The following is a 26,525-nucleotide window of genomic DNA, read 5'->3' as shown; positions in this document are numbered from 1 at the left end:
CGCCGGCTCCTGTTGTCCCTACGCGTCACCAGGCTGTCGTGCCGCTCGGAGGAGCAGGAATAAACCCCCGTCGGGCGACCGGCGACCCGGGGGCCGCCCTCTCGCCGAACACACGTTCGAGTCTCCCGTCACTTCCTGTACGCGCAGCGCGGCTGCGTCGGAACGAAGCGGAGCCGCCGGCGCACACCTCAGCCGCGCCGCCGAGTGTAGGCGGGCGTCCCCCTGGCTCCGTCGCCCCTGCCGCCACTTGTACGCTGGAGCCGGCGGGAGGCGCGCGTCGGCGATGGAAGAGGACCGCGCCGCGCTCCGCCGCCGCGCCGACGTCGAACGCGTGTAGCCCGCGCAAGACGCACGGCGCCCGGGGAGGGATGCTTATGGTCGGGCAGGGATCGGCTTCTGCGGAGCGGCGACGCTAGCACGGTCGGCTAGCCAGCGCGCTAGCAGCTGCTAACTGCGTGCGGGGGGACATTTTCGCGAGGATGCTGAGGTGGATTCGGCAGCAGCTGGTGAGTGCACCGCGGGAACGGGGAACGGCCTTTTGCCGCGGCGCTCCGCGGCGACACCTGTCATTAGCTCGTTTCGGACGGAGCGTTAACGCGTCGTGGCACCTGGACGTCGACGCACACGCCGCTTGGAGTGACGCGAACACCTCGGCTGGCCTCGCGTCACCCCGCGACGACCGAGTTGGGCTCAAAAGTTGGTTAGCGTTGTTGATCGGGGACAATCCCGCCTTTTTGCCTGAAGTGTGTGGTGTTTATTTCGCCTTTTCCGCTTTCGTGTAGTTCGCCGCTAGTGAAGGGCGGCCAGCAAGGTGACGCCCGAAACCTGCCACCGGTAGCGACCTTTCCGAAGACAAAGGACTTAAAAAAAAAAAAAAAAATGTTCACGTTGAGTCAATATAAATTCGTACGGCCGCTACGCGCTGCTTTTCTTCACTTATTGACAAGTGCATGCGGACTTTTGGCTGTTTTCGGACTCGGACACCCCCGAGGGTGGGATTCGCGGTAAAACCTCTTAGAAGGGAACGCGTCTATAGTGAAGGTGTCATTGCGAAACAATACAGCACAGCACACGGTGCGCACAACGCAATGTGTCCTCTGCTTTTTAAACCATCACCCTCGGTGCGCAGCGGGCAGCCATGACAGGCGCCCGGGGAGCAGTGTGTGTGGGGATGGTGCTTTGCTCAGTGGCACCTCCGGGATTCGAACCGGCAACCTTCTTACGGGGCCACTTCCTTAACCGCTAGGCCACCACTGCCACAGTGGCCGGGCAGTTTGACAACGAAAGGTTTTTTGCTTTTTTAACCCCAAATAAGGAATCACAGGTGCGATGAAATGAAATAATATGATAATAAAACTGGCAAGTGTGCGAGATACAAATTTGAAATGTATCGTACCCCTCTGGCCCTTTTCTCTCATGTCAAGTCCTCAGAAACAGACATACTTCGTCTGCTCTTGGCTGGACGGATGCGGGACGCGTGCAGGGAAGATGGGTCCTCTCCCCAGCTGCCACCACCTGCCCGCCGGGTCTCCTCACCTCATTAGCTTCCCACTGATTGTGTGCCGCTCGTGGCAGAGTGCTCGGACTCCCAAGTTTTGAAGTGAATGCTTAATCTGGTGCAGGCTCGTCACTCTTAATGAAAGCCACCCGCACCTTTAACCCCTGTACTGCAGAGGGCGGGAGGACACTTGTGACGTGTTAAAATAGACAATCCAGTAACATACGACTCGAGGGTTTTCATTTTAAAGCGGCAGTTTTCTATTGACACACCCATGAATATCAATTACGACATCGATGTAGGGAAGTCAGAGATATCGGTTGGTTGATGTTCTCCAAATCAGTCCAACTGTTATGCCACTGTACACCTTTCTTCATGAATTAAATTAACCTTTTGCCTGTTGGTGCTCAGGTGATTGCTTACCGCTTGTTTCAGAGCGGATGTTCCCAAAAATATGGATGCAATCATCCGTTTATTCCTAAATCTGTATCACACAAGCCTAAGAAAATAGTTTATTTTAATATAGCTTTTTAAAAACCTGCTATCAATACAACTTAGTAATTAATGTAGATATGGATAGATACGTAGCTTTGGATAGAATTTTACATGCCAAGTTTTATTTTGGAATAAATATTTTCACTGCTCTTGTCCTTCAAACAGGATTTAGCTTCAGTGTTGGATTTTTTTTTTTTTTCCTCTCGTTTGTTTTTGTTTTTAATTTTTGTTTTTTGAAAGGTTTTGCATGTCTTCAACAAATTTACATTTTTATTTGTATTACAAATCATTTTGAAAATGCTTTTTCATTTGAAACATTCTGGAAAATGCCTATTTACATTAGGGGGTTGTGTATTTGTGACCCTTTTATTGCATCTGTCCACTTTTATGCAACTTTAGATCAAGCAACTACAAATGTTGAGAGGCTTTTGCGTTTTTTCTTTCCACTAACCCTGGGCCAGTTGAAAGTTTTGGCAGATATAAATGAATGCTGCGTGTTTCGAGCTGTCGAGCCCATAAGATGAGGATGTTGGTGCACCGCTGGCCTTCCCATTAATTTTTTGAATTTAATTAGCCTGCCTGTCTCATTGTTGCTCAAATCTATTACTGGCATAATCCATTATCTACTTAATGTTCCCAGTCTGGGAGTCCTCTTGGAGCTGATCTCAGGACATTAATAAACCAGCAATTAATTACTAGTTTTCTAGACCATTGGTCAGTGTGTAAGAGCTATGTAGATGAGGTGATTTCTCACACAATTAGGAATAAAGGTACAAACTCCATTGCATTTTAGTGAATTCCAAAACATCTCAAATAAATACCTGGGAAAATGCCAGCGAAATGTGTAACTGTGTAGCCTAAATTTATTTTGTCACACTTTTTTTTTTTTTTATTAAATAGAACATTCTAGATAGGTGCTGAATGCATGCACATGTAATTAAAACCACAGCAGAGTACAGTGGGGAAGAGTGGCTTGCTAAGATAATGGCTTCAACTGAGAAGCAAATGCACAGAATGGCCACTTCTGACCATGAGTCTTTGTGTTTGTGTCACTTTGTATGTATAAGGTGTGTGTGTGTGTGTGTGTGTCTGTGTGTAAATATATAACACCCACTTTCAATAAGATGGAGTATCTGTATAAACCAGTGTTTCCAACCCTGGTCCTGGAGGAACATCTGCCAGGAAGTTTTGGTTCCAACCCACATCTTCACAATCTGCCCCACAGATTATCAGGCCATTAAATAACACTTGAGCCTAATTAAAGTGGGGCTGGAGTGAAGACTCTTTTCCTAACGCTCCTCCAGGCCCAGGGTTGGGAAACGCCAGTATAGACCATCTAATTGCCAATGTTAGAAAACCTGTTTTATTTGAATATCAATGATTTCTTATATTTAAAATCAGAAAGTTTCAAAGTATGATTATTCTGTGCGTTAACAGTGAATGGCAAATCTTTTGCCATTTTGAAAAGCGCAGCTACTCCAAGCCTTTATTTATACAGCTTCTATACAACTTAATGAGCGGAGCAAACCTCACTTTCTCAGGAGGACACATTTTTCTTGGTTGGAACTTTGAGGCCTTGTTTCTGTTTGTACTGTTTTCAGTAATTCATTGTCCACCGATGTGTCTGGTAGTGATGTATGAAGGAGAGAACTTGCTGTCAAACAGTGGCAGAGCAGATTGTTAGATTGTTAGAGTGAGTGTAGTCAGTTTTGTTTGAGCTGTGTGTGTGTGTGTGTGTGTGTGTGTGTGTGTGTGTGTGTGTGTGTGAGAGAGAGAGAGAGACACAGAGACAGCTTGTGACTGGGGCCTAATTGAAAGCATGTGTTGCTATCAGGGCTGGATGACGTGGCCTAGTGTTTACTGTTCTTTTCCCTTAGCAGCAGATGAGACCGCCATGTCCAAGCAGTGTGTACAGTACAGTAGCCTATACTGAAACTGTGTTTTTCTGTTTGAAATATTCACTGAATGTTCTGAACACTGAACGTCTGTATATAATGTAGACCAGGCCTTCTCAGTGACTCACACCCACAAGTGTTCCTTTTTTTGGCAGAAGGCTTAGCAGTACATCATTAAAATATTGTATTGTGATTATGATGGCCACAGTGTCAGGTCAAATATAGTATAGACTTGTTTACTCTCATAATTAACTGTTTGAATGTTTCCAGACTACAAATCAACTGCATTTGGAACCACCAAGTAATTCCAAGTTTTTTTTTTTTGTTTTTTTTTTACTGTGGCCAAATTGCTGTGCGTGCAGAGCATTTTGACGAAATATGAACCTAAAGTGAAGTCCTATATCTAACATTGGGCATTTAGAACAGATGATGAAATACAAATTTCCTATTTATTAAATATCTATCTGCTGACCTGATGTGAACTTTAGATTGCTCTGTCCTTTCGTATTTATGAGCTCTGCGATCACACATTTTGTTGATGAGCCTAAATCATAGCTTTTTGTCCGCATAATTTCTTATATTAATTTCTTGATTAATTGAATTGATTTAAAATGTCAAGTTAGGAATTTCATTCTTTAATTTGACATGAAGGAAAGTTTTACGTTAAGTGTAAAAACAAAAACAAATAAAAAAATGTGGATCAATCATGTGGATATTAATGTATCATTCCTTATCTAAATTTTGATCAAGACATCCCTATAGAAAACTCTTTGCATGTCTTCTTCTAGAGCTTAAATGATCGTTAACACATCTCAGTCTTAATTAGCTGGACAGGCTGTGCGCTCCAGTGCTTTGACCTGCCTGTCCCTTCTCTGGCTTTCCTCCAGGGCTTTGACCCTCCCCATCAGAGTGACACCCGAACGGTTTACATTGCAAATCGGTTCCCTCAACATGGCCATTATATCCCTCAAAGGTTTGCAGACAACCGCATAATATCCTCGAAGGTAAGACTGGGAAATGCAAGTTTGTCCTCCGAGGCCTTGCAGTGCACTCACGCCCAAGGATTTGTTTATCCTCTACAGCAATTGAATTTGACTGTGAAATCTGGTACTTGTTTTGATTTTTCTTTTCTTTGTGTCCGCAGTACACTATTTGGAACTTTGTTCCGAAGAATCTGTTTGAACAGTTTAGAAGGATTGCCAATTTCTACTTCCTTATTATATTCCTTGTGCAGGTAAGCGCCCTCATTACACCTGTCACTCTCCAGGCTTTGTGTTGGTGAGCATGTGGCTGAGTGGGTGAGGAAGACGGCGTGAACTCAGACATGCTGGGTCCAGGCCGAATCCAGCAATTTGGCTTTCGACAGGGAGCCTGCAGACTGACCAAGCTGATTTTAATTCAGCTATGTAACTGATCGGCCCAGACAGACCCTTTACATTCTGGATTTTAGAGCACTTTTGTCTAATGGGCTGCATTATGGGTTTTTTCTTGCCCCACAGCTAATGATAGACACACCCACTTCACCTGTGACCAGTGGACTTCCTTTATTTTTTGTCATTACAGTAACTGCCATCAAACAGGTGAGAATTTATTTGTGCATGGATATATATTTCACAAGTTCTCTTTCACATGGACGGGGGAAATGAAATGTTAAAACACTCACCAATTTTTAATGATAGATACTACATGTGTGAGCTATCGGAGGAGGGGGGACGCTATATAAAATTACATTTTGATATTGTCTTAAACTTTTTTTTACATTAGTTGGCCTATCTAAATACTTTACCACAACTTATTACACATCCCACATTTTGTGGTGGTGATTGTGAATGCAAAATGAATGTGCATGCTACGTAATATGATATTAAAAAGTTTGTCAATTTCTGCATATGGGAGTTGAATCTTCATATGTCACCCTCCTTAATCCTTAGTTACTTCTACAGTTATAATAATAATACCTTCTGAACTGAGTAATGCTACTTATGATCAGTTAATAGATTATCATCTAAATGCCTCTGCAGCAATTGACTTACCTTGTTTGGGTTTAACTGATGCCACATCATGTTGTTATTGCATCAATGTTTCACAGGGGTATGAAGACTGGTTGCGACATAAAGCAGATAATGAAGTCAATGGGGCACCTGTGTTTGTTGTGCGCAGTGGCAGCCTGGTTCAAACTCGCTCAAAGAACATACGAGTAAGAAACTGTGGCATCCATATAAGTGTTCAAAAATATTCATAAAATTGATTTAAGTTGTTTTGTGTAAATATACATTTTCTAGAATTCTTGCTGCCACTTAAAGGTCCCATGAAAATGTCACTTTATGAGATTATTTAAGATTGATACAAGTTCCCCCAGCCTGTCTATGGTCCTGCAGTGGCTAGGAAGGGCAATATGTATAGTGTTTTGCTTCACCGTTGAGAGAGTGGCAGCTCAGACAGTCTAAGCAGTCAGTAGCCCCTTATGCCGTCATAAGGGGAAAGGTTACCTCCCGTTTCTCATGCTTTGTCTGCCCAGAGAATTTCCCACCCCCTCCACCGACCATCATTTATTCCATCACGCGAGACTCTGAAGAACCAGTGGGTTAATTAGTTTTTTTCCTGGAAAAATGGCAACACAACTTCCTGTTTGTTTGGGGTTGTTGAATCGTAATATCCGCAAATGCCCCCTAAATTTCTATAGTCTGCTCTCCTCCTCATCCCGCCTCCCTCTTCCTCATTAGCATTTAAGGCTACAGACACAGAAACGGCGCATCCTGGGGAAATCTCATTGTAAATCTGCACCCAGGCTGCAGATCTTTCAGAAAGAGACTTCAGATACAGTGTTAGGGGACCACTAAGACCAAAATAAAACCAAAAATTGATGTCATGGGACCTTTAAAGCTTTAAGTATGGCAAAGACAAATCTTAGACAAATCAAAGACAAATATTTGACAAAACATTACAGATCTCCTTGTATCCTATAGGTTGGGGATATTGTGCGAGTAGCTAAAGATGAGACCTTCCCAGCAGACTTGGTACTGTTGTCTTCGGATCGAGCAGAAGGAACCTGTCACATCACCACGGCCAGTTTGGATGGGGAAACAAACCTGAAGGTTGGTGCTTTGATCTTCTCTATTCTGCAAATGAGTAGCTTACAACTTTCCCTGGTCACCGAGACTGCTGTCTCATGCTGCTAGACTTTTGTTTCTACATAATCATGCTTGTTATCAAGGGATTTGTACTTGCCTGGAGGGAGATAATATAATTATCTTCTTCTAACCTAATTGTGCTATATATCTAATAATTTATCTTGTTATTTTGGGTTGTTAAAGATGTAAAGAGACTGGGAGTAATGCCAGTTTTTTTCCCTTTTACATTGTGTTTACAAGAAACAGGCTGTTTCTGTAATTCCAGGATTTATGTGATTTTGTCAGTATCTTCAATGGTTGAATTTTGCATATGAAGTACATACAAATCTTACATCACTGTGGTATAATGTAATTTGGAAACATTCCTGTCAATTTGCCTTTTCAGGATGCTCTCTCAGACCATGTTAAATTAGATTAAGTCTCAGTCTAGAGTCTGACAGCAGTTTGAAAATGGTCCCCATTTACCTTGCATTTATAACGATTAACCTTTTTTCTGCCTGTTCCTGCATCTCACATGTTTATTGGGGTATTTAAAGGTCACTTCCGAAATTACCTACTCATACTTTCTCACACATGTGTCTCCTCAGACTCACTATGCAGTGCCAGAGACTGCTGTATGCCAGTCGGTGTCCAGGCTGGAGGCCCTTCAGGCGGTGGTAGAGTGCCAGCAGCCCGAGGCAGACTTGTACAGGTACTGTGGGAGCAGCACTCCACCCAGGCCATTCATATTGCTGACAGCGCGCTTCATTGTTCCTACACAGATTCACATTTCTGTCTGTCAGAATGTTGTATTTTTAGATGGCAGCAGCCTGCTACTCTATTACACCTTTTTTTCCCCGACTCAGCACAAATACCTCCCCTTTCAGGTTTGTTGGGCGAATAACAGTAACACAACAAGGAGAGGAGATTGTGAGGTAAGGTGGCTGACTAAAGCACTCTTCAGAACCACTACGAAGGGGTGGAGGTTCTTTTCATTTGAATTTGTGAAGATTTGGGGTGGATTTTTGTCATTGGTGATGTTTCTGTGTAGCACTCAGAAAATGTAAGCACTGTTTTATTCAATGTATTTATCTTCAGGCCACTAGGACCGGAAAACCTTCTATTGCGAGGTGCACGATTAAAAAACACCAAAGAAATTTTTGGTATGTTGCTCCATGATCAACTTTGTGGATTTTTCCCATGATGCTAGTATAGCAGTGTACACTGTGCTCAGAGGTAAGGAATCTAAAAGATCAATTTTGTCTTCTTCAGGTGTGGCAGTGTACACAGGAATGGAGTCCAAAATGGCCCTGAATTACAAATGCAAATCGCAGAAGCGCTCCGCTGTGGAGAAGTAAGCTTCTTTGTAACTTGGCATAGTGTGCCTTAAACATTTAGTTAGCTGCTAACAGCTCTACGTCTTTTCCTTTTTATCTTCTAGATCAATGAATACGTTTCTCATCATCTACTTGGGAATTCTGCTGTTTGAGGCCATCCTCAGCACCATTCTGAAATATGCATGGCAGGCAGAACAAAAGTGGGACGAGCCGTTTTACAACCAGAAGACAGAACAGGAGAAGAACAGTAGCAAGGTTAATAATCAACTCTGCACTATTAACAGGACCTGTTTCCATACACTCCTACAGCAAATTTAGCATCCTTAATTGCCAGAGTAAAATATTAAAAGAGTTTTCCAAGAAATTGCTAAAACATGCACATTGCAGGTCCACCCACACAAGACTCTTAGCAATGCCTCAAAATATTATGGCAGGCCATAAGAGAAAATGGCCCCCACTTGCATTGTCGCATGGCAGACTGGCATTTGCCATCTGTTATAAAGAAATGTGATGTCCTACCCCTTCTATTTTGATTTGTGATGACTTTTCATTTTGTCCTTTTTTATTTTGTGCCACAGATTTTGAAGTTCATTTCTGACTTCCTGGCATTCTTAGTTCTGTACAATTTCATCATACCAATATCACTCTACGTTACCGTGGAAATGCAGAAGTTTTTGGGGTCCTTTTTCATTGGTTGGGATTTGGACCTCTACCATGAAGAGACTGATCAGAAGGCTCAAGTTAACACTTCAGACCTCAATGAAGAACTGGGTCAGGTGTGTGGTGAATGTTGTAAAAGCTGTTAATCTTCCTAACTTTGCAGCTTTTTCAAGGATGAAATTGGATCATAAAAACGCACTGTCTTTCATTGTTGTGTTCCAGGTGGAGTACGTGTTCACAGACAAAACCGGCACCCTGACGGAAAATGAGATGCAGTTCCGGGAATGCTCCATTAATGGCATCAAATATCAGGAGATCAACGGCAAGCTAGTCCCAGAGGGAATGACCGAAGATTCACCGGATGGTTCCGTTTCTCATGTGGTAACCGCACATGCCTCCACACACATGGGCAAGGCAGACAGGAATGATTTATTACACATTTTATGAAACAGTGAGAATATCTTGTTTAATTTTTGTCATTACAGAACCGAGAGGAGTCACTGTTCCTGAAAGCTGTTTCGTTGTGCCACACAGTACAGATCAGCTATGATCAAACAGATGGCTTTGGGGATATGCCCTTCTCACATGCCAATGGCTTTTCACCCCAAATGGAGTATTATGCTTCTTCACCTGATGAGAAGGCTCTAGTGGAAGCTACCAAAAGGTAAGATTAAAGGACCTACATTAACAGTATTTGTTATGAATTGTGATGTGGTAGTAGCCTAGTGGGTAACACACTCTCCTATGAACCAGAAGACCCAGGTTCAAATCCCACTTACTACCATTGTGTCCCTGAGCAAGACACTTAACCCTAAGTTGCTTCAGGGGGGACTGTCCCTGTAAATTCTGATTGTAAGTCACTCTGGTTAAGGGCGTCTGATAAATGCTGTAAATCTAAAATTTATTTATTTTTTTGCTTTAACAGTTATTTTTCTTGATTGGCCAGTACAGAGCAATTATAGAAATTTGTTCTAATTTGCTAATGAGAATATTACAGTATAATGTTTGTAGCTTGTGTTTGTGTATGTGTTATTAATAATCAAATGTTCATTTGCTGTACAGGATGGGTGTTACATTTATGGGGAACAATGGAGAAACCATGGACATAAAAACATTTGGAAAATCTGAAAAGTAAGTGTGTGCTGATATTTGTATAAAAAAGAAGAGGGTAGGGAAGCTGCACTAACATGTAAATGCTGCCTGTACCTCAACACAGGTACAAGCTGCTCCATGTTTTAGAGTTTGATGCAAACCGAAGGCGCATGAGTGTGATATTACAGACACCCTCAGGTATGTTCCCTTCTGAATAACGGATCGTGGGTCCTTTTCAAAATTACACATGCTTTATAACAACCTAAATCAACCTTCTTCATTCTTTGTCAGGGGAGACTGTGCTGTTCACTAAAGGAGCTGAATCTGCTATTCTTCCGTATGCCAAGAGTGGGGAGATTGATAAGACACGGCTCCATGTGGATGAATTCGCTCTGGTAGGCAGACATTAATTGCACAGTGATTTACATGCAAATTTTTATGCAGTAAACAAAGAGGAAGTTGTTGACTGTACTAAATACAACATCCATGAGATAGCTCAGTATCACATGCCTTCTCATGCGCATTCAGACACAAACACAACACGAGAGTGTTATTGTTTTTTCTCAGACTTGGATCATCTTACATACTGCTGCTAAGATTATGTAACTAAAATCAAACCCTTTTGAGGTTTACTTTGAGGATATTGTTGGTAATGACCTTCATTTTCACAATGAAAGGAAGAGACTCTGTTAGCCTGTCACATAGATGTGACCATAAACAGTGACAAATGTCTGCCAGTGTTTTGTCTACTTGAGAGAAACCTGCATCTCCTCTGTTTTCTCCGTTACCTTACAAATGTAGAAGGGCTTGAGGACATTGGTGGTGGCCTGGCGACGCTTCAGTGTTGATGAGTACAGGGAGGTGGACCGACGGCTTCATGAAGCCCGGACTGCTCTACAGCAGAGAGAAGAGCGCTTGGCTGAGGTCTTCAGCTTTATAGAAAGAGACCTGGAGCTGCTGGGGGCCACTGGCGTGGAGGACAAGTGAGTCAGCATTAATTGCAGCAGATGTTTTATAGTGTTTTCAAAAACTAGATCTAAAGCTCTCACTCAGTCTCAATCACATTATACATTATGTTTCTGGTTCTAGAAACATCTACAGGAAGCTAATACTGTTTTTATGAAATGCTGCAGGCTTCCAAATTTCCACATTTATACTTTTGCCACAGGGGATTAGGAGTTTTTAATGTTGACAAACCATTTTAGTATACATTGAAGATAGATTCGGGGACCTTTAGGATAGCGGTTTGATCCTGTTTGATTTGGGGCAGTGGTGGCCTAGCGGTTAAGGAAGCAGACTTGTATCGGAAGGTTGCCGGTTTGAATCCTGAACCGCAAAGGTGCCACTGAGGTCCCATTGAGCAAGGTACCGTCCCCACACACTGCTCCCCAGGGTCGTCCTGTCATGGCCAAATACCACTCACTAAGGTGAGGGGTTAAATACAGAGGACAAATTTTGTTGTGTGCACCGCATGCTGTGCTGCTGTGTTTCACAATGACAATCCCATCAATTTTTCTACAGGTTAGGGAAAAGAGTTATGGCCTCATTCTTACCTTATAATTATTTTGCCTTTATCCAAACACCTAGACCAAATACATTTTCCGCCCAGACTGTAGACCAGTGTGTTGTCAGGGATATTCCCTGTGTTGTGCTGTTGTACCGGGAGTAAAGTGATATTATTAATGAAAAATTGTGGAGACCTGAAGCCCACAACTGCTGTTTCCAATGACTCTCATACCTTGGCAGCAGGCAGTGAGTCACAGTGCAACAGCACCCTGCTCTGCACTAATGCTATTTGACACCCTGACATGATTCATGACTGTGTGTGTTTGTGTGTGTTTGTGTGTGTTTGTGTGTGTGTGTGTGTGTGTGTGTGTGTGTGTGTGTGTGTGTGTGTGTGCGCGCAAGTCTGTGGAACGCGTTGACCGTCAATCATGGCCACCACAGCAGAGCTAGTTGTTCCTATTAGGCTGAGAATAAGGTGAATGGATTCACCCTATTTGGGGGATGGTAGTGGCTTATTGGGTAAGACCCTCGTCTATGAACCAGAAGACCCAGGTTCAAATCCCACTTACTACCATTGTGTCCCTGAGCAAGACCGCTCAACTGCTAGGCCACCACCGCCCCGATTTTACATTCAATTATAAAATGAATGTAAAATTAAGATCTTATATGAATGGCCAGGGCTGAAACAAGTATTCGAATAACTAATGATTTGAATACAAAAAATATTTGAGGTATATACTTTGCCTCATGACTTTGTTTAATTTTCCCCCAAAGTCTGTCTATTATCGTATCACTCCTGCTTTGTAGACTACTGCACATTGTTTTATTGTTTTACATTTCAAAGTTTTAACGCAGTGCCATTTATTTGACCCTCTATGGCAATAGCGGCAAACTATCAGAAATTTTTGGATGTGTCTGTGACTGTATCACAAGTCATTCAGAAATTCTCGGAATCTACAACTTATTTTGCCTTCAAATTAGTGAAAGTAAAGTGATTGTCAGTGTGATACACAGCAAGCACATCAACACGAAATGTGTCCTGTGGATTTATCCCATCGGGTCCTTGTCCTTACCACACATTGTGTTGTGTGCTCTGCTGTGTATCACAATGACAATCACTTCACTTCAGCATCATTTTGCATCATACGCTCACATGACCGAAGAGCGAGCAAGTGGATCACTCATTCTGATTGATTTGCTTTGCCAAATAAACCAGTCATATTTGAGTGTGTAGGTTTTACTTAACTCCTCTAGGAGGTTATGATAACTGTTTAGAGCATCATGAAACTGATGATAACTGTTTGGAGCATCATGAAACTGATCCTGAATTTCATGAGTTGAATTTGAGCAAGCTGAATAATTTAATTTAAATATTTGTTGCTTATTGGCATTGGAAATTAAACACTGTTTAAATACCAAAGGAAATGCCTCTACAATTTTGCAGTAAATAAGTTGACTGTTTGGAATTCAAAGGCTGATTATGATTAATGGGCTTAGTTCTGGAGCCAGTAAGTGAAAATATGATTTATTAGAGTACTTGTACTCTTTATATAATACTCTTAATAAATTGACAGTGTGCTCTAATACAAACTATTTGGTAGTTGCTCCCTTTGCTCATCTTTTGACATGTAAGAGGCTCTTGAGCGATTTCACTGAGCGGGGCTGTCATTTTGAATTGTAATGGAATGTAAATGGGAATTCATGCCCTATTAGGACAAATTGTGCCCTACTGGGAAATGAGACGCAGGGCATGTAGATAATTCCTTCCTTGTGCTGGTGGCTGTACTGCAATGCTGTTGAAGTGGTAAACCAAGACATTTGAGTGTGTGCGTGTGCGTGTTTTACACACATATGTATGTGTATGGCATTTAGTGAAGACTACCCACACCATCTACCCACTCTGTGTGTCTGTGCTTAATGAACATAGCCCTGTGGCTTTGCAATAGCCACAGCTTTTGCTGACACTACCTCAGACCATTTCGTAGCAAAATTGTTTTTTTAATTATATATTTTGAAATATAGGTTCCTCTTTGTAAGTGCACTGTGCTTTTGAGTGCAGAATATTTTTGCCTGTCAAGTCTGAGCGTTAAGATGCGTGTTAAATTGTTGCTTGAGGCATGAACAGTAAGCTGTGACTGTGTATGTAATTACTGTATCAAACGTAATTTTCCCTGCATTTTATGTTGCACTTGAAGGGGAGTATATTTTTCACTCACTTTCTTTTTCCTTCTGAAACATAAGATGGATTGACACAATCTTTCATTGGCGCCCACATATTTGCTTTAAAAAAAAAAAAGCAGTGAAATACTTTGGTCTCTACTTAAGTTCTATATCAAAAAGTAAAATAAATATTAATACAAATTGATTTGTGATTTTAGGCTACAGGAGAAAGTCCAGGAGACCATTGAAGCATTGCGTCTGGCCGGGATTAAAGTGTGGGTGCTGACTGGGGACAAGCATGAGACGGCAGTCAGTGTCAGCCTATCCTGTGGCCACTTCCATCGCACAATGAACATCTTGGAGCTCGTCCAGCAGAAATCAGACAATGAGTGTGCAGAGCAGCTCCGAAGACTGGCAAGAAGGTACAAAAATACCTTACCCCACCTTCCCCCAGCCACGTCTTAGCGAGTGAGGTGTGGTCTAAAGGGAGGACCAACCACATGTTAATGAATCCCAGTAACAAAGTTTTGTAATGATCTTTCGAAATTTTAGTAATTATATGCAGAGGTTTGCATGCTGTTTGCCTACCTCCACCCTAAAATCTTTCACACACACAGGATCAAAGAGGATCATGTGATCCAGCACGGACTGGTGGTGGATGGAGCCAGTCTGTCTCTGGCTTTGCGGGAACACGAGAAGCTCTTCATGGAGGTGTGCAAGAATTGCTCTGCTGTGCTATGCTGCAGGATGGCACCTCTGCAGAAAGCCAAGGCGAGTAATTTCCCCCTTCTGTGACCCACTCCAGTCTCACCTACTTGTTGCCTAACTATTCTAAAGGGGTGCATACACATGCGCACACAGTGTTAATTGTCCACACATTCCTGTTTTTCTGTAACATCATTGCCAATAGGAGTATTTTGTCTGGCAGGTGGTCCGGCTACTGAAGACATCCCTCGAGAAGCCTATAACGCTGGCCATTGGGGATGGAGCCAATGATGTCAGTATGATCCAAGAAGCCCATGTTGGAATAGGTGAGCTTTTTCAGTTATAGGATAAAAACCTTATAGACATCATTACTGATTCCTGCTTATGAAGTGATTCAGATTCCACGTACTACTATAATTTGTGGTCCTCTTATCATAAGAGACCTCTGTAAATGCTTCTTAATGAAGTTTATTCCTCTTTAGGTATCATGGGAAAGGAGGGCAGACAGGCCGTCCGAAACAGTGACTATGCAATCGCAAGATTTAAATTCCTCTCCAAGCTGCTGCTGGTGCACGGCCATTTCTACTACATTAGAATAGCCACCCTTGTGCAGTACTTTTTCTACAAGGTAAGCTTATACCATGAATCACACTAGACTCAGCAGCAAGCCAGAAGTGCATGACTTGACTCCTCTTTTCGATGTGTTTTCATTTCTTTTTAGAATGTGTGTTTTATCACGCCCCAGTTTTTATACCAGTTCTTCTGTCTGTTTTCACAACAAGTAAGTGTTTTTTTTGGTTTGTTTTTTTGTTTCAGTGTTCATTATGTGTCTGCATTCTTTACTCGGAAGCCGCTGTGACTATCACTTTGTTGTTAAGTGAAGAGTTTGCCATTTACACACGTATTCTTAAACTAAAGTAGAGATGAGCTCGCTTTAAAATATAATGAGGTTTGCATTCACAACTTTTTTTTTTTTTTTCTTTCACATCTCATGTTCTTTTCTATAACACTGAGTTTGTCTGCGTGGGTGAGACATTGCCTGTAGGCCATGACTTTATCTGTTCCCCAGACTCTTTATGACAGTGTGTATCTGACACTGTACAACATCTGCTTCACCTCGCTGCCCATCCTGGTGTACAGCTTGTTTGAGCAGCTGGTCCACCCCCATGTGCTGCAGAGCAAACCAGCACTGTACAGGTAACTAGAACCATGATGACTGTAAAATGGTTTCTGTTCTGTTTGTATATAAGTAAAACAACAATTTTCTTCAAACCAGTTCTCTTATGAAGTAAGGGTAAAAAGCACCCGTTCCACAGATAGGTCCACATGCAGATATATAGTCACGCTTTAGTTAGCCATTCTGACATTTACACATAGTCTTATATAGAGCCGCAAAATTGTCACCCAAATATAAAATAAGTATTATTTACCCTAACACTGAAGCATAATTTAAGATGTGAATGTACTGTTAACAGTACTGTTATGTTATGTTAATGTACTGGTAACATAATACAAGCAGGTTGCACCTGTAACATTGGAACATTGTGTTTGTTTGAAATGCAGAAAACCCAGAAATGCAGCATTATAATGAACAACCTTATTGTTTTACAGGGACATCAGTAAGAACTCTATGCTGTCCTTCAAAACCTTTTTGTACTGGACACTGCTGGGGTTCTGCCATGCCTTTGTGTTCTTCTTCGGCTCCTACATACTGATGGGTGAAGACACATCCCTCATGGGTAATGGACAGGTCAGTATTTCACAAGTGTGCCTCCTGTCCCATATCGGCTGTCTAGTTTTGAGGTTCGCAGTGAGTTGCCATGCCTGCCTGCGTCTCCCTTAGCAGAGGGACCGCAGGCAATGGCTTGCTCTTGCTGTCTGGTCATGTTGGTGGCCTTTTGTGCTTCAGAGCAGGCAGACCATTCAATGCGCAACTCAAACGGTTGTCCCTGTCTGTTCTCAGAATAAGCTGTATTGATTCATCTTTGTGCCAAGAGAGTAATACAGTATATTGATCTGTAATGCAATTTCACTGGAATGAAGCAATTATGTAAAAGCACAAAATGGCATGCGTGTTTGGGCTTTTTTTTTTTTTTTTTTTTATTTCCCTCCTTCGCTGCAGCCTGTATCTTTGTGTATCTTGGTGGCAGTTCACTACATTGTTGCTTGGATCCAGGAGAGTCTTGCCTGTTTTTATTCTTTATATTTTCCTCTCCTTCCTCTCTCTTCATGCCGTGCATGTCTTCAGATTTTGAGAGCTAGCAGACAACTGGTAAGAGTTGATTGGATTATACAGTAGTTGATGCATGACCCCTTTTACAATCCACAGCTGCCGCTGTCACATGATTGAGCGTTCAGCGTAAGGGTTCTGATCAGCTTTCTTTGATGCAATGCCACGCTCATTTAAAAGGATGATTGTCTCCGGATTGGTAGGGTTGTTGGAAGTGTTCTCCAGCCTTGCATGACTGCAAATGTATTCCAAAGCTCTGACAGATTTGCTCTGGTTCTAAATGACTTTGCTTCTTCCTCATAAATTGGATGCTTGAAGCAATCTCGTGAGTGCAGCTGTCCTCCTGACATGTCAGCGTCTGGTGGTCTGATGTCCCCGATTAAATGGGATACTGCACTTCTTAAGTGGCCTTGCATATTCCATTACATCTGTGATTGTTACTTGTTTTTACTTTGCTCTGCTAGTACAAATTATCTGTTCAATGCGAAACTTTTGTATTCAGGTGCATTTTAAAGCTCTTCTCTTTGCGTCTAGATGTTTGGAAACTGGACTTTTGGAACATTAGTCTTCACAGTAATGGTCATCACAGTTACATTAAAGGTAAGGAGCTGTGGTTTTTTTTTTATTATTATTATTATCTAGCTGAAATTTACTGAGGGGAACCTCAATGATTGAACATAGTTTACTTTATTGCCCTTTTATTGGTAAATTAATTAATTAAATACTGATTAATTGTCCTTTGCTTTTCTCCACAGCTGGCCTTAGAGACCCACTTTTGGACCTGGATAAATCACTTTGTCACCTGGGGCTCCATTGCTTTTTATTTTGTCTTCTCTTTATTTTATGGAGGAATCATCTGGTATGGCTACTTTAATTTTTCATGAGATCATGAAGAAAATGCTCTGTTTTATACTATAAATGTGTCTGACTGGCCAAATTTACACTCAGACATGCTTTGCATTGTGGCATTTTAATTTGTGTTTTTTAACTAAAATTTACACATGATATAGATTTTACATATACATATGCCTAATTTCATAATATGCAAAATATTAAACATTTAGTACACACACACGTGTGTGTGTGTGTGTGTGTGTGTGTGTGTGTGTGTATACATATGTAATCTCCTGCAGGATACTGCTTATTTTGAATAATGAGGGGTTTTTTTTAACAGAGATTTAACAGAGCATTGAGTGCTTTCTCCACAGGCCCTTCCTCCACACGCAGGACATGTACTTCGTCTTCGTCCAACTGCTCTCCAGTGGCTCAGCCTGGTTTGCAATAATCATCATTGTCATTGGCTGCCTCTTTCCTGATGTCATTAAGAAGGTCTTTTACAGGCACCTCCAGCCCACCAACACCCAGAAATCTCAGGTGAGGTCCTGAAGTGCCACGGTATTGCCTCTGACCTCACACCAGCCTGGGATGTAAAACACATGCATGCAGCTACCTATGCAGGGCACAGCAGCTGGTGTGGGGGTGAGAGCAGCGGTTGTGACCTTGATTAGCCAGCGCACAAAAAAACAAGGAGTGCATGTTGCAAACTCAAACCGCAGACGCATGACTTCTCACCAGCCCCCTTCTCAGCACTACAAAGTGTGGGGGGCATGCTCAAGCAGAACAACTTATCACAGTTCTAGCAGCTGGACATCACAGAGCAAGCCAACCTGAAATGCTGGCATAGGGGAAGCAAGCTCTTCCCTGCCAGTGAGGAAGTGCTGTTTTTCATGTTGGACCGGTCAAACAGGAAGATGAGACCCATTTCAGTATGTCTGCTGATTACCTGTTACCACTTCACGGTTGAGGGGGGTGCATGGCCCCTGCTTACTTTTACCCCATTTGCCTGAATGATTGTGCCAGCTTGTCAAAATCAGAATCAACTTTCAGACATATGTTATGATCACACAAGAACAACCGTACACCAGATACATTAGAGTTTAGTGCAGAGAGGAAAGATGTGTATATATATATTTAAAAAAAGGTTTATTTATATAGGTCAGCATGTGTTTCATGCCATGTTAATTTTTTGTTTGTTGGTTCGGCCGTAAATTGGGAAACCATATCTTCTGATCCATTTTCATGCAGTTAGCTGTGCACTCAACAGTTCTTGAAGCAATTTACACAGAAAAAGTGCGCTCCTCAGGACTACAGATGACACATGATAACTAATAGGAGTCTCTCTCTCTCTCTCTCTCTCTCTCTCTCTCTCTTTCTCTTTTTCAATTTGTCTTTCAGTTCCTCTGTTTCCTGTTGCATAATAGACTCTTCTTTCTCAGGCTTGTGTGTGTGTGTGGTCGCAAGTTTCTCTGTGTGGGGGAGAGGGGGCTTTGATCTAATGTTTCCATATGTGTCTGTTTTGCCGTGTTCTCTCACTCTTTCTCTTTCACCCTCTGTCTAGTTTCTGAAGTTTCCTGTCTCCCGCTCTCCTCTGCTGACTCTGTTTTCAACCCCCTCTGCACTGTAGATGTACTCAAACCGCGTCGCCATAGGTGACGACTTCATCGCCCTGCAGCCTCTGTCCAGGGCCAAGAATCAGCTGGGCAAGATTAGGTAGAGTAGGACCGTACTCCCCACCCCAGTGTTGTCTGCATGCGGTGAACAAGCTAACTAAGAGTACAGGAAGAGTGAGGGAAAGAGAAGGAGAATGAGTGATAGAGAGGTACTGGAGCAGATGTCTGTTGCTCTTTGCACTTTGCATGCCAGACTTAGCTGAAATAACCCAAAACTCTTACCGACCCGCATGACCTAATAAAGCTAGCTTTGAAACCGTAGCCATAGGACAGTGTCGGAGTAGCTAACGTTCAGGGAACTGCGCAATATCCTCTGCCTGTTTTGAAACTGCATGTTAATGCGCCGTGGAGCTATGGTTAAGCCCTTTTCCTCATGTGTTGCATGAGGAGGATCCTGCACGTGGATGTGCACGGTTGCTTACTTGATGCATGAAATCTTTTTTTTTTTTTTTTTTTTTGTGAAATGGCACCCAGTGGTTTGTCCAAGCATTTGTGAATGTGCGGCGTCATATCAATCTGGACTGCATGACATTCTTAAATGTTTCTATTGGTTTTGATTTTTGATGAGCAGAAAATGGTCACCAGTCCAGACGCTAATGCACTTCTTTTTTTTGGCCAACGTTGCATTTGAAATGCAATGTAATTTATTTTTTCAAGTGTAAACACTTAGCCCTAATTAGTTTTGCTAATAAATTGCCTGTCTGGCTAATCAGAATATATTTTGGTAAATATTTTTTTTGTTATTTTTTTTTTTGTTTTTTTCTCCCCTCCAAATGGCTAATGATCACAGAGAAAACGACTAAAGGCCTTTTTTGAGGACATGGAGGCGTTTTCCTGCTCATTAATTTTTTTTTTTCTCCTCCTTTCTTCCGTTTGGAAGACTTAATGCATTGTTTTGTCCTTCCAGATGGAAGAGGATAAGATTTCAGTCAGCTCAGAATATGACACTGCTGAAAGCAGGAACAGAGGGGAGGACAATTGGCAACTGCTAGCTGCTTCTCCTCCCCCTGCCCATGGTGCCGCCCTATCCTCCCCTAGGTAGTACTGGCCCTGGCTCGGCCCCTCTGTGTGTGTGTGTCTGGGGGTCCCACCATGCGGACGCCATCGCCCAGTCATTCCCATGTAGCCCAGCCACTTTGACGGCAGTCATCGGACAGACTGTAGCCGGGGGGGCGGGGCCAACCGTGGGTGGTGGGGAATGCCGGCATGATTTACACTTGTCTGAGATTTTTTTTATTATTATTATTATTTTAATTTTTATTTGTATTAATTATTCTGTTCCTCCAGTCCAGTCTTTTCTCCTGTGTCATCTATTTTCTCCATATACCTGAATCCTCATGTTTAACCACTCATAATGTCTGTTCTAGTTTTTGCCTATTAAAAGCAGTATTTTGCATGCCTTTTTCATTCGGCCACTTACTTTTTCCTTCATTTTGTAAACAGTCATTATTTTGTGTATTTTCTGTTAATTATTTTTCTACATATATTTTTGTAAAGCAGAATACAAATTGGCTGTTCTATTAAGAAATAAAATAGTCAATGATTATTGCATTTTGCTGTCAGACATTTCTGATTGCGGTTTGGTCTTTAATATAGGGCTTTTTTTTTTTTTTTTTTTTTTTTTTTTTTTGCTTCCTTAAAGTACATCTTTAAAATCTTGAAAAAGATCTTATATTCAGTCCAGTGTGGTATTTATCGATGTCATAGAGTTTCTCATGTTTGTGTAGCTTGTCCTCTTTTTAAAGGAATTCATGGATACAGCGCTGCTGTGGTGCTTTAATATTAGGGGGAGATTATAAATTAATCTCAAGGATGGCACACTTTTGCCTGACATATTATGACTCCACCCTCGACGCTCATGACGTGATAATTTGTTCCCTGGTACATGACTGTAGATACTGTAAAAAATCTAATCTGTCCACTCCATTTATGGATTGATCAAGCCCTGCACTGACTGATATGATTCTTGGCTTAATGCATTACCGTGTCCTTCCCTGACATCAGATAAAGCAGTCGACGCAAACAACTCTCTGCCAGTTCTTCCTTCCTTCATTATTCACGACTCAATAGGAGTTGTCTGAAACCTTATTTGTCTCTGCAAGGTTTGCTGTAGACCAAGTATTGATGGTCATGATCTTTGTGGCTGTTAGAAATGCATAGTCAGGAAATGAAAAGTTGGCTGTAATGGGATCGAAACAGTCTTGGACCCAACACGCCGATGTTGCTTCCTGAGCATTAGTGCAGGTTGCATATACTTGTTTCCTTGTATTTCCTTGTACATGACTTAATCAGCTCATCACATGTGTCCAATGATTTATTTTAAAGGGTTGCCATGTAAAGATTAATTATTTGTGACATGCTGTCTAGTGGAGTTAACTGGCATCTCCCAACATGCACTCAGGTGGAACTGTCTGCCACTGGGGTCTGACTTTCTGTAATCATTTGGCCTGACTGCTCCTAGGCCAAGGACAGCCTTACCTTGGACGAGACTGCAGCACTCATCACTGTTATGGATTTTATTTGTGTGCAATATTTTTTTTCTTTTTTTTAATCTAGTTTTCATCTATATTTTTAATCCTACATGCTGTGCGGTCATCGTTTGCCCTTTTCGTATTTAAGCATATGTTCAGACATCCACCATGTAGTCATCGTGGCTGCTTACCCGAATTTGTTTATGGTTCATTTTTGTAGTATTTGTAGTATATGTGGTGACTTCATCTGTAATATTCTAATCAATTTTTTTCTCACTACCTCCCCAATATCGCTCTCTCCCCCCCTCGCTCCCTCCCTCTCCCTGCAGCTTGTTGAAGCCCACCGGGGCATCAGCTGTGTGGACTCCCTGTGCTGCGTCTCAGAGGGGTCGAGCGGCTGCGCACGGCTGGGCCGGCTGGTGGAGCGAGTGATGGGCCGCTGTGACCCCGTACGGGGCGCCAGGTGCGAACTCTCTCTCACTAGCCTGTGCAGCGGGCGCATCTCCTACAAGCTGGAGCACGACGAACCAGCCAGGCTCGATGCTAGCTGAGGGTCCTGGCTTTCTGGGAGCTCTGCTTTTATTCCGTTGGCAGACTGGGTGCAGTGGAACAGGGATGCGGTGTGCTAGCTTGCCCTTTAATGGAATGCTAATTGTATACTAAATGAGGAACTCTGTGGCTTTAATAAGTCAGTGGGGCAGGTACGCTATTATTTTTGTATAAGCTGTGAGCTGGGACTGCAACAGTGTCTTGTAAAGCCATACGAGTTCATGTAGTCTGCTTTGTCTTTCCAAATGTGTGTCCTTGCCTGGCCTGCACCTTTTTAAAATGTCTTCTCTCCACTGCTGCCTTGGTGGGCTGCCTTTTCTCTGTCTCTGACCAAAGTAGCAAATCGATGTCATTGTCTTGTTTTTGGAAGATCTTGTAACTCTGTTAAATATAATGGCTTAGGTTTGTGCCATGGCTTCAAAGATCAAACTCACCATGGGGGTAGCAAGCTGTCCTTTTCAAGCATGGCTCTTGTCCATTTTGTTTTGTTCCCCACCTCTTGTTTCTATTTGTTTTGTAATTAATATATACATTTATATCTATATATTTTTTTTTAATGATGACATGCACATGTAACAGTCCCTGCTCTCTTCTGGGTTGTTCCACGTGCCAGCCTACATGGAGGCCTGTGCAGACTGACTGTTAGTTTCCAAAGCTGTGCGACACCCGTTCAGAGAGAGCAGGAAATTGTCTGATGAGCCTTACTGCTAGAGCACTGCCACCAAACGGCAACAAACAAGGGGACCACATTGAGAGAAAGAGACAGAGAGGGATGAAACTGTTTTTTTTTTTTTGTTTAGTTTTTTTTATTTTATTTATTTTTTTACTTGAAGCCTTACAAAAAACAGAGAGAAGAATGTCTTTTACTGCATGAGTACTGCCTTTGGCGCTCTGTGTGATGAGTAATATGTGTGTATGCAAGAGTGTGTGTCTGTCTTCTGCCCTGCTGCACTCTAATCGTCTTAATCACCCTCCTCTCCTTGTCTGTATTGGGCAAGGATCCGCTGACTATTCCCTCCTCTCACTCACCTTTTACTGTGTGTTTCTAATGCGCCTTGAGGTAAACGGGTTGGGCCAGCAATGTGTGGCCCTGGTCACATTTTAATGCACTGCAGCTCCGCTTTCTCTTGGTCGCAGTGAAAAGAAATCTGTCCGTTCTGCTAAAACATATCTTTATTATATCACTATATAGGTATATTTTATATCGGCTCTGTCTTTTTTCCACAAGCTCTTAAAACGGTTGTCTTCGTATAAACAGTATAAAGTGCATGTTGGTTGATTTTATTCATTTTTTAAAAAGATTTTTACACATTAATGTCTGCAGTATATGTGGGGTGACCAAGCTGAGGATGAGCATCCTAATCCCAGCTCTTGTTCTTAAATGCATGACATCATACTAGAGAGAGCTTCAGGAACAGGTTTCCCTCCTGCCCCCTGGTGGCACAAGCAGCCAGTTCATACAAACTAGTGTGGTGCTAATGTGCCTTTCTCACCAGTCAATACTATTGAAACCCTGTAGGTTCAATTTTTCAGGACTGCTGTATTTATGATATGTGTACATCAGTGATGTAACTACATATTTTAATCACTTTTTTTATACTAGAGGTAACCAAAATGATAGATTAGCATAGGGTATGCAAATATAATCTTTCATGTAATCCTATGTCCATTGTGTGGCCAGTTTAGTCTTGTCGAACATTAAAGGTGCGTTGTGTTTCTGTGAGAGGGTGGTGGCTTCTGTTTACCAAGTTTGCCTCTTTTTGATTCATTCTCTACTAATATGTGTTTCCATTCAACCTTTGCACTGTTTGCATGGTGGGGTATAGAATAGAGGATTAGGGGTAACGATTCTGTGCTATAGCAGATCCTTTTATTGTTAAGACACATTGCTGTTACCATTTGCAGCTAGTGCGTCCTTAGCAGTTATCTACACACACACACGCACACACAGTAGCCCCTGCCCGAGCCTTACTGTCATCACTGTCATTGGTGCTTTTAGATCATGGAGCAACTCGGACCCATACTTCTCCAACGACCGGAGCATCTTGACCCTCTCACCCATGGAGGTCTCTCATTGCTAATGCACTGGAGGACCATAGCCCGTCTCCCAGAGGGACTGCCCCCTGAGGACAGGGCGGAGCTTGTTCCCTCCATACCCTTCCCACCAGCCAGGCTTAACTCCCAACTGAAGAATGTGACTGACCTTGAGACGCCACTATTACTATTGCAAAAACACCTCTCACTCACTGATGTGTACCTGTAAATAATGAAAGGGAGGCAGAAGGTACTGAAAACCAAAGGATTCGTTGTGACTGGAGGAAAGCAGAGAGGAACATCGATTGTTGCTACCCTAGGTTACTGCTGCTTACCAATTTTTTTTTTTTTTCCATGGGGCCACCTTCTTTCCTGAGGAAAATAGAGGGCCCTTTTTTAAAGCCATACATCCTTCCTTTTAAGTACCTGATTTTTCAAGGTATGAAATGTGAGCGCAGTGTAAACATTAGCACTTGACTGGGTGACTTTCTTGGCCACATCCCCATGTACCCCTAACTGACCCTGTGCACCATATGCACATGTTGGTGTACAGGGACACATCGATGGAAGAATGTCCCTCTTAAAAAAAAAAACTCCACATATCATCCTAACTATGGACCTAGAACTTGTGGCCTGCACCTTGAGTCTTTTATAAGTATAAATATATATAAATGTAGTGGCTTTGTTTTTGTACAGTGCATTCTTCCTTCCATTGTATGTCATCATTCAGTTAACATCTCGTTGCTGTGCGGCATTTTGTGTTCTTGTGTGACTAACCACTTGTTGATGTTTGTTCTGTTTGGCATTTTTTTTCGTTCATCTCACGGAGAGAATGCGGACCTTGAGAGGCCTTGGGTTGCCACCACACAGGAAATCTTGTTGTTGATTGTCATTCAGACAACCGTTTTAAAGTGACATATCAGAATGCATGTTATAATCCTTCAATCAGCCAGGCTCCAAGGTGTTGATCCGTGGCCAGAGACAACCAGATCCCTGGAACTCTGATGCATTTCTGGTTTTTGACCAGGAAAACCCAAGAAAATCTGGAAGCTGTAGTATGTTTCTCTATAGAAGACACGTGAAATAATGAAGCATTGATTATGGTCCCAGGCGTGTGAAGTGCTGGTTAATGGGCCATTTTTAAGATGAGTTGATGTACTTCAACCTTGAAGGTACGTTTTGAAGTTGCGCATCTGTTATGTCCCAGGGTTTGTCAGTTGGTTCCAGTGATGTCAAGAATTAAATTGGTCATTGGGTGGCAACATTTTGATTATATATAATATATATAATGTTAAATGCCTTCCCTGGGTGACCCATTAGCAATAAATAGATCTGGGAATACTTTGCGTGGATGCACCATCAGTTTTTGTTTCGTTTGTTTCAAATGTTTGAGGGGGAATAAATTAAGGTCTGTTACTGTAATTGTATGCTCCTGACATTGAAAGTGTTGGATTGCTGATGTTTATGAAAAGTTATATTTACTGAATAAATCTGTTTTTAAAGAAGGTGATCCTTGTTTTTATGTTTTTATTTTATTTAAAAAAATTGATTCTAAGAATCTGTTTGATTACATATAAGGGTGGTTACCACAAGTGGCCTTTGGCAGATGTTACACGGTTCCCAGTAGAAAAGGGAGAAGCTATTAATGGGAAAGCAGCATGACATTTCACAATGCCAATTGCAAAGACTGCTGCCAGCAGCATTATGTCATGGGATTCATTTTTGCTGTTGGATTCGTGGGGGGGATTCAACATTTGATAAAATTTTACTTTGATAATTTAGTGAAGTCTTTCAGGGTTACTTCAGAACTGTTTTTTAAAAAAAAAAAAAACAGGAAGATCCACAAGTTGGCCAAAAATGATCAACACAACCCAATAAGGAACCTCAAAATTAATCTAAAACTAACCAGATTTGCACTTTAATATAAGGCCTTCTTCAGATCTCTGTCATGATCCAGCATAAGGCAATAGTTCAATGGTGGTAGTTCTATAGGCAGGGAAGCGGCCCCGTAATCAAAAGATTGACCGTTCGAATCCCAATCCACCAAGGTGCCCATGAGCAAAGCACCATTCCCACACACTGCTCCTAAGCGTGATGTGTGCACCGTGTGCTGTGTATCACAATGACTTTCACTTTCAAGTGCAGACCTGTCCCTTTGTAGTCATCACATTCTGTCCTCCTGAGAAGAATCTGTTCTGTGGGAAAATCAGCTGTAGTTACTCATAAGACGTCGAACACTTGTGCATGGTCATGCATTTATGGTTTACGTTCAT

At 42.2% G+C, this 26,525-nt stretch overlaps 1 protein-coding gene across 5 annotated transcripts; it reads left to right on the top strand.

The window, feature by feature from the left end:
- On the top strand, nucleotides 1-25,762 carry atp11b (ATPase phospholipid transporting 11B). Of its 5 annotated transcripts, none has more exons than XM_029000488.1 (32): nucleotides 1-506; nucleotides 4,776-4,892; nucleotides 5,033-5,122; nucleotides 5,388-5,468; nucleotides 5,978-6,085; nucleotides 6,855-6,983; nucleotides 7,607-7,710; nucleotides 7,886-7,933; nucleotides 8,097-8,161; nucleotides 8,271-8,352; nucleotides 8,440-8,590; nucleotides 8,914-9,111; nucleotides 9,218-9,376; nucleotides 9,481-9,659; nucleotides 10,058-10,126; nucleotides 10,212-10,285; nucleotides 10,379-10,482; nucleotides 10,889-11,070; nucleotides 13,972-14,175; nucleotides 14,371-14,524; nucleotides 14,682-14,784; nucleotides 14,941-15,086; nucleotides 15,180-15,239; nucleotides 15,528-15,655; nucleotides 16,070-16,208; nucleotides 16,707-16,730; nucleotides 17,223-17,288; nucleotides 17,444-17,547; nucleotides 17,897-18,062; nucleotides 19,153-19,238; nucleotides 20,106-20,236; nucleotides 21,999-22,128. In XM_029000488.1, exons 1-31 carry the CDS (start codon nucleotides 480-482, stop codon nucleotides 20,188-20,190), a joined length of 3,432 nt encoding a protein of 1,143 aa, XP_028856321.1. In that variant the 5' UTR covers nucleotides 1-479; the 3' UTR covers nucleotides 20,191-20,236; nucleotides 21,999-22,128. The 5 variants fall into 5 exon arrangements, with proteins under 5 accessions (XP_028856321.1, XP_028856316.1, XP_028856318.1 ...); XM_029000483.1 differs by lacking the exon at nucleotides 19,153-19,238 and adding an exon at nucleotides 24,218-25,762 and having other exon boundaries at nucleotides 2-506; nucleotides 21,999-22,132; XM_029000485.1 differs by lacking the exons at nucleotides 16,707-16,730; nucleotides 19,153-19,238 and adding an exon at nucleotides 24,218-25,762 and having other exon boundaries at nucleotides 3-506; nucleotides 21,999-22,132.
- Nucleotides 25,763-26,525: the final 763 nt, after the last annotated feature.

Source organism: Denticeps clupeoides, chromosome 13, assembly GCF_900700375.1.
Source record: "Denticeps clupeoides chromosome 13, fDenClu1.1, whole genome shotgun sequence".
Taxonomy (NCBI): domain Eukaryota; kingdom Metazoa; phylum Chordata; class Actinopteri; order Clupeiformes; family Denticipitidae; genus Denticeps; species Denticeps clupeoides.
This window is presented reverse-complemented; position numbering and strand designations above follow the sequence as displayed.

Bases quoted from the DNA above. Each gene is read 5' to 3' on its own strand.
- atp11b (XM_029000483.1), top strand. From the start codon at position 480: ATGCTGAGGTGGATTCGGCAGCAGCTG. The intron at 10,127-10,211 runs GTAAGTGTGTGC...ACCTCAACACAG, and splicing joins ACATTTGGAAAATCTGAAAA to GTACAAGCTGCTCCATGTTT. The intron at 16,731-17,222 runs GTAAGAGTTGAT...CTTTGCGTCTAG, and splicing joins TGAGAGCTAGCAGACAACTG to ATGTTTGGAAACTGGACTTT.